The 7371-nt window shown below is 32.9% G+C and overlaps 2 protein-coding genes across 4 annotated transcripts; one reads left to right on the plus strand and one right to left on the minus strand.

Annotated features, from left to right (window-relative positions):
- The first annotated feature begins 721 nt into the window (after positions 1–721).
- LOC126660030 (uncharacterized) lies at positions 722–3265 on the plus strand. 3 transcript variants are annotated; one of them, XM_050353358.2, is made up of 5 exons: positions 722–1022; positions 1114–1603; positions 1693–1830; positions 2579–2761; positions 2975–3265. In XM_050353358.2, exons 2-5 carry the CDS (start codon positions 1127–1129, stop codon positions 3017–3019), a joined length of 843 nt encoding a protein of 280 aa, XP_050209315.1. In that variant the 5' UTR covers positions 722–1022; positions 1114–1126; the 3' UTR covers positions 3020–3265. The 3 variants fall into 3 exon arrangements, with proteins under 3 accessions (XP_050209315.1, XP_050209314.1, XP_055959993.1); XM_050353357.2 differs by having other exon boundaries at positions 732–1022; positions 2972–3265; XM_056104018.1 differs by lacking the exon at positions 722–1022 and having other exon boundaries at positions 1040–1603; positions 2972–3265.
- Positions 3266–4520: 1255 nt separating this feature from the next.
- LOC126660033 (uncharacterized) lies at positions 4521–6919 on the minus strand. Its single transcript, XM_050353361.2, has 5 exons — positions 6769–6919; positions 6238–6297; positions 6045–6128; positions 5759–5922; positions 4521–4887 (listed from the first exon to the last, which is right to left on the minus strand). The coding sequence occupies exons 1-5, from the start codon at positions 6788–6790 to the stop codon at positions 4789–4791; spliced, it is 429 nt and encodes a 142-aa protein (XP_050209318.1). The 5' UTR covers positions 6791–6919; the 3' UTR covers positions 4521–4788.
- Positions 6920–7371: the final 452 nt, after the last annotated feature.

The raw sequence follows: 7371 nt of genomic DNA on the forward strand, positions 1-7371 counted from the left end.
TATTTTTTAAAATTTTTAATAATTAAATTTTAAAATTTTTTCTAAACCGCCCGAAACCCGCCGGTTCCGAACCATCATGGAACCTCCACTTAGACGATTTCGGACCGATTTCAATATTTTTTGAACCGTGGCCACCTCTAGGTATCCCCATTCTTCTTTGCACCGTGAAAGCAGATTTGACATGTTCTACAATGGCCAATATATCTAAAATAGTCTTCTCATCAAAAAAAGATTTCTACATCATCAAACAATGTAAAGTTAAATAATGAAACATCTCTTTGGAATAATTATCTCACTCTCGATCATAGTGGTATAAAGTGTCAAAGACAATCCAATTCTTTCATTCACATTAGGATAATATGAATCAATTGCTTTAACCACTCCATTAGTGATCATATAAGTTTTGCCTCTTTCTAAATGATCTTTAAACTTTTCCACCGCTTCATTGAATAAAATAGCTTCTATTTTGGTTTCTTTAATATCAACTAATATGATTTTTCTTTTTTTTTATTAAAACCATTATTATATGATTTTATTGACCCGCTTCGAACTACCATGACATCAATAGATCACTCTTTTTATATGGTTAAAGCATATCTATATTATTTTCCATAGTAAATAACTAATATATATTTATAGTTTTTGGATTTTAAAGTTTGAAAGACAAGAGATGGATACGGGAAGGCAGAGAAAGAAAAGACAGGAGATGAGGATGGATTCGAAAAAAGGCAAAGAAGAATTGAAAATATGAAAGCTATGATATAATTATTTAATGTTAGTGAAGGTTGTCATATTCTTGTATTTATAGCGGTTTATACGTTTGTGCAATTCCTTTTAGGATTAAAAACACCTATCAATATTTATTTTTCTATGTTTTTAATATGTATCTAAGGATTAGGATTGTCAACTTAGATGTTCAAGTCTTTTGTATCCTTTAAAAATTAGGAGTTTCAAAGGAGTGTCAAGTGTCCGCGAATACATTTTTATGTATCCTTTAAGGATTAGGAGTGTCAATTTATAAGGTATAAATTTGTAAATACGGCCTTTCTCTGATTCGCTTATATAAATTGCTTCTGTTTTTCTCTAAAACATTAGGTTTTTCTTTTTTTAAAGGAGTCGATCTGTAATGGTTTCCAGAAAGGGCGATGAGCTTTCAATTGATATTGCGTCTACCGACGACAAAGTGGTGGATCATTGTGATTCGCTTCAGGAGGACTCTGCTGTGGAACTCAACGATGATTTTGATCCGGATGTACGGAAAGATGACGAAGGCGTCGATTCTGATGATTACCAAGGCGTCGATTCTGATGATTACCAAGGCGGCGATTCTGATGATTACGAAGGCGACGATTCTGATTCGGATTTAGATAATGACGACGAAGGCGGCGATTCTAGCGACGGCTCCGGTTTGTATATATGTGACGATGAGGAATCTTCTGATTCTGAACCGAAAGAATGGAATGAAGTGGAAGGCACCGAATCGGATTCGGATGTACCTAATTATGATTCTGATATCAGCAGCGACAGTGGTATTATTGATTTCGAGAACGACCAACAGAGAGAAGAATATATTATATACAAACGCCAATTCAGACATTCCGAGGTCATTTTTTTTTGCTTTCATGAGATAATCGGTTACTGTTGTAAAAATTACTTTAGATTTTACTAACTCCTTTTCTTCTAACATTACAGGGTTTTGACATCACCGACTTGCCCAGTTTCGGATTTGTTGGGATGATAACTCCGGTGGATTTTGACTATCCCGGTTACTTTCTCAATGGCTGCCGGAAGGGCCTCGATTTGGCCATCAACAGATATAATGAACGCCAGGTACGTATAATTTCCATAATTTTACTCTTTTATTATAGTACATAGCACGGAAACGGACACGAAACACAGGTTAAATCTGAGTGGTACCAAACATGTACAGTATGTTTTAATTTAATATCAAAACTTCCATTAATTCGTATCAAATCGATGCTTAATATTTTCTTTTTAAACTCAAAATTTCAGATTAAAAAAGGCATTGTGGTCGTCAGTGGTAGCTATATGTCTAACTAAGATGCATTTAGATGTCGATCAATGTGATAGCATATTCTATAAAGGTCCTTTCATAAGATTGAAAGTGACAAGATACTATTGCCTCTAACCATTAAATTTTAGGTTCCATTTTGATTGAAGTTATACTTCCTTATGTAAATTGAAAAAAGGTACCTTTAAGCATTTTAACTCGCAAAATGTGCTATAATGGATTTTTTGGCTGAGGCATAAGAGTATTTATTTAATTCATGTGTTTTTTCGACGTTTAATATATACAAGCGGACACTCAAGAGCTTGCTCCATTTTTACCACATATAACAAAAGCTCAATTTCAATCGGTAAAATAGTTTAACTTAACAATTGTATGTGTATGCTCTGCTGTTTCCTTTTGAAAACATGCCACTCAAACTTTCGTTTGTATGGTAAACACAATTTTTTTTATTTCTCTATTTCAAGCAGCATGTACTATATATTATTGTAATAGCACTTACATTTTTCTCTTTTTGTTAAGCATATTTTCATTTTTTGAACCATGCAGAATGCAGACTTGGAGCTTATAAAAATTTTGAAGTCAAATAAGGTTGCACATACCATTTACTTCACAACCTTTGAGGCTAAAAGTAAGACTGATAAAGAAGGTGATGCCAAGACTTATCAGGCTAAGATGTTTTATGATGATATCTCCGGGAAATTTCTGTCTTATAAATTTCGACTGAAAAAGGTAACGTTTTTGTTTCTTCAGAGTCAATTTTAGCTGTATGATCTTTTCTTGAATTCCTTGTAGTTTTGTTCAGTTGCTTGTCTGTTTTATGAAATGAAATCCTTGCCAATGTCCACATATTTTCTTTTAGAGCGGCCTGTATTTTTTGCCAATCTCGTGTGTTTTTTTCTTCAATCTCATGTTATCTGTTTTTTTTTTTGACGTGTGCAGCAGCAGTTAATCCAGCTCCCTGAAAAAGTCAAGTCAATGCAAGATTGATCGATGTTTCTAGCATACTAGTTATAGTTCTAAAACTAAGTCCAACTTTGCTGCTGTAACTTTCAAGCAGATGCAAACTATGCTTATGATTGTTCCGATTTCGTTTGCATTATGTTTTTATCTTCCAGGGCTTCATTAAAGAAATTGTTGAGGTATGAGATGGAAATGTCCTATTGTAATTAAGTTGATGCGCACTTTACGCCAGTTAATGAAAATAGCAGGAGTTGATGCTAGAACTTGTTGATATATGCCAGATTTTTCTTGCTATTCAACTATACTTTCTGCTATTTGGTAGCTATGTTTTCTTGTTGCTTCACTTTTAAGTGTTTAACCTCACACTTTCCAGATTATTTCTCCTTGATTTTGCGGCGTTTGCTGCTTGGTCTGTTGAGGGTGAGATGTGTTTTATAGAAAATAGTAGATATATGGTAGCTGTCTATTATAAATTATGTCTAGGAGATTTCATACCTTTACGATCATCTTGAAATAACCATTAGGGCACGATTGGTTGCTAAATTTAAATTGGAAATGGAAAACGGAATCTCATTCCTATAATTATTTTAGGATTTCTATGTTTTGATTTGATATACTCATGATTGTGCATTTTATTTATGTGATAATCTATCTATCTATCTATAATTATCTTGGGGACATGCAAATTTACAATAATAAATTTCATTAAGTGTAAAATATATATTTAAAATATAAAATTATTAGAAGTTTAATTTAAATAAAATAAAATAAATAAAAATTATAATAGATTAATTAAGAGTTTAACTCCAACTCATGTTAGAAAATATCAAGTTAACATGAGTCTAAGTGCAAGTATAATTACCAACGAGGTATAGTTCAAATGGTATAAGCGCTGACAGCAAACTGTTAGGTCGTGAGTTCGATTCCTCCCATAAGCGCTTCCCCTCCCCAATTATCAAAAAAAAAAGTGCAAGTATAATTCAAATAAGAATTCAATACAAAATACAACTCAATTTAAGGCTCATTTATATGTTGGCTCCGTTTAACACAGTTACAAAGTTAATTTGACCCTCCAAGAAACAACAATATTGAAGCCCTGCCAGAATTGATTTCATGGTGCACAAGGAACTTGACCTGAATCCTTATGTTGGAGCAGCAATATATATAATCTTGCTGGTTTTTAAAATGATTTGAATGATTTGAATCACAAGTGTAAATCAAAAAAGTTCATTTTTAGTTCAATTTATAGATCAATGAACAATGATCTATTCAAACATAAGGGAATCCTATCCAAGAAAGAAAGGTGCAGGCCTCACCCTACACAATATTTCTTTTAATGTCATGTGGCAAGAGCTTATTTGTTATTAACAAATTTGGATTTTGTATAGTTTCAAGATAAAGTTTTCATAAAACAGTAAAAAGCTGTAATATCAAATTTTAAAAATCAGTTTCCATATCCTAATCAACCATAACTTTTCTATCATACTTGTCCCATTAGCACATGGATATAAACATCAACAATCATTCATCACATAATCCATGACAATTATTCAAATATGAATTATCCAGTCTGATAAAACAAGCTTTCCAAAAAAATGTCAACCGTAAAAAATTTGCTAATTAGTTCATAACACTTGAAAGGTCCATGTTCAGTAGATCCGGACAGATATTATTGACATGAAATCCTTAACCAGAGATGGATACAGCTTTATAGATATCTTAAAACATAAAATAAAATAAAGGAGCAGTTCAAGCTGATGGTCCAATTGCATGGCAAAGAATGAAGATACCGTCGCTTAGGCACTTAAGGTAGCACCAGAGTTCTTCCTGCACTCGGACAACATGTCCATGTAGAATTGACACTTGCTAATATCATTTCCGAAATTGTTCACGCACTGCAAGAAAGAAATTTCAAATCACGTCATTAGAGATTCAATTTCTAACAAGGAACAATCTATAAATCAACTTTTAAAAATTAGAATTAAACTGGCAAATGAAGCAAACAAGTTATAAACTAAAGAAAAAACTCCAAAACAAGACATTTCCATCAAGCTCAGGCAATCCTATTCAAAGACAAGAAATGCAAATGCATCCACTAATTGACAACCGCATGAAACAATATGCTTTCAATTGATGGTATGATTCATATAATAGTAGCCTTTCACATTGATTTTCACTAAAACAACTCAAAAATTAATATAACACTTCAAATGACCTCATAATTAATATGTACTGCACATCAAAAGATATCTTCAGATAGTACAGCCAATTTTGTATCTAACAAAGGCCATAGTGATTAACAATTCAACTATTCGAGTACACATGAAATATTTTCCAAAATCTATCAATAAATGCCATAATAGTCAAGATTGTAAGCATGTAGCCACATCTGAATGCATAGGCCTCAGTAGAGATAAGGAAAATGCCAGAATCTCAGTGACCAACTAATCATTATTGGCAACGTACAGCGCTAAAATTGCTATTAAAAATGCAATCCAGAGACTCTAATTTGTTGCCTTATCTATACTTCTTAATGTAAGCATTTTTAGTGCTATCAGCTACTAAAATGACATCATCAAGTTTGATTGTGCATGAATAATTAGTTGTAGGTCATAAATTTACAAACCCCCAACCAAAACATAGTAAAGATAAAATCTTTCATGGAAAATTAGAAGTTCAAGAAGTTTATCGCCATTTAGGGTTCAATGCTAGAAACTATGTTGCAGAAGTATATATCAGTTAACTAGAGGAGAAAAGAGAGCATACATCTTGGAAGGCCTTTGAGTGAAGATTGCAAGCATCACCCATACTGCTAGCAATGGGTGCTGAGGCAGGATCAGAGCCGACAGTTTCATGTTGAATTGTACGAGGACCCATCACAGCATCTACAGCTCTGTGTGCCATAGCACTTCCACCACCAAAAGCCATACCTGTTGCGAGAGAGAAAAAGAACAAAATGTTTAGAGTTCTTCCTAAATACAAACTAAATATCAAGAAGCAACAGACATGCAAAAAACCCAATCCATGATGTGCAAATGTTTTCTTCACATACCCTGAGCTATGGTTGAACCAATGCCTCCAAGCAATGATCCGCCGCCGCCGCTCTGGGCAGGAGCTGGAGGAGGAGCATGATTAACTGCATAAAATTATCAAAACACCATTAACTATTCTGCTAAATAAACAAAATAGAAACACTAATTCTGAAAAATACTTGCTCAATCAGCAAATATGTGTAACAACGGTACCTGTTTGTGGTGGGGGGCTGCGAGCTGGTGCACGAGCAGCAGGCCTAGGAGCAGATCTTCCTGCAAAAGAAAATGGCCCGTAAATATCGCAACATACCATCAAACATAGCAACACAAATTGAATAAATAAACCGCAATATACACAAACAGAATACATAACTCAACGTAGTGCAAAATTTATAGCATCAACCCTATTTCTTCAATTCAAACAACAGCAACACAAAATAATTCTAACAATAAATTGATAAAACCCATACAAATGAAAAGGTGAAATTTTATAATTAAACAAACAATCAAATGAAACCCTAATTTCAGGCCAAGATCTATATGCAGCTAAACTCAATAAATTAGCTTTATTCAAATTCCTATAAAACCCACTTAATAACAGACCAAATAAAACCCTAATAGCAGACCAAGATCTCTTAACTTTCTCTTCGAAAAATCTATATAATTAAACGAAAGTGACCAATAATAATACAAATTAATGATAATTAACGTATTATGAATCTTTGAAGAGACGATAAATCTCACCACCGGAGCTACGGCGAGGCATGGTTGTTGAAACGGTGGCGTTTAGAGGAGAGTTCTAGAGAAAGAAAGAGATGTAAAGTTGCTGGATATTGTGTTCTTGAGACTTTCTAAAATCCTTTAAATCAGCGCGTTTTATATTAGGGTTATTGGCTGATGCCTGGACTAAGAACGTGGCAGTTTATAATTGGTTCACATGTGGACAGGGGCTGTCTTTTTTGAATAAATATTTGCATCTGTCTATTGTATAAACCTTGATGAAAATTTTTAAAATATTTTTATTCTGAAAAAAAAAAGTAAATAAATATTGACACAAATAATTTGTAAACAGAAAAAAGTTTGAAAGGGATTGTGTGATTCTTGTAAATAGAATAAATTATTCATTTAGTAATTCTAACATTAGAGTGATAAATATTTTAGTCTAATTTTTATTTTAAAATATTTAAGTTTAATTTTATACATTTTAAATGTAATTGAAAAGTCTTTTTTAGTGACGGATTTGGAGGATAGTTATTTTTCAAGGAACTGTTATTGAAATGACTCGCTCACTATTATTGGGATCGTTTATATTGTGTGTTGTTCACATCTAATATGAAAAAAAAATAT

The sequence above is a fragment of the Mercurialis annua genome, linkage group LG8 (genome assembly GCF_937616625.2).
Source record: "Mercurialis annua linkage group LG8, ddMerAnnu1.2, whole genome shotgun sequence".
NCBI lineage: Eukaryota > Viridiplantae > Streptophyta > Magnoliopsida > Malpighiales > Euphorbiaceae > Mercurialis > Mercurialis annua.

What these genes read in the sequence shown, in the direction of transcription:
- LOC126660033 (XM_050353361.2), bottom strand. Translation starts at nt 6,790, where the DNA reads ATGCCTCGCCGTAGCTCCGGTG. An exon ending in CAGCCCCCCACCACAAACAG is followed by an intron (nt 6,129 to 6,237) that starts GTACCGTTGTTA and finishes AATTTTATGCAG; the next exon opens with TTAATCATGCTCCTCCTCCA. An exon ending in ACTCAAAGGCCTTCCAAGAT is followed by an intron (nt 4,888 to 5,758) that starts GTATGCTCTCTT and finishes TCTTTCTTGCAG; the next exon opens with TGCGTGAACAATTTCGGAAA.
- LOC126660030 (XM_050353357.2), top strand. Translation starts at nt 1,127, where the DNA reads ATGGTTTCCAGAAAGGGCGATGAGCTTTCAATTGATATTGCGTCTACC. An exon ending in ACAGATATAATGAACGCCAG is followed by an intron (nt 1,831 to 2,578) that starts GTACGTATAATT and finishes TGAACCATGCAG; the next exon opens with AATGCAGACTTGGAGCTTAT. An exon ending in ATAAATTTCGACTGAAAAAG is followed by an intron (nt 2,762 to 2,971) that starts GTAACGTTTTTG and finishes TGACGTGTGCAG; the next exon opens with CAGCAGTTAATCCAGCTCCC.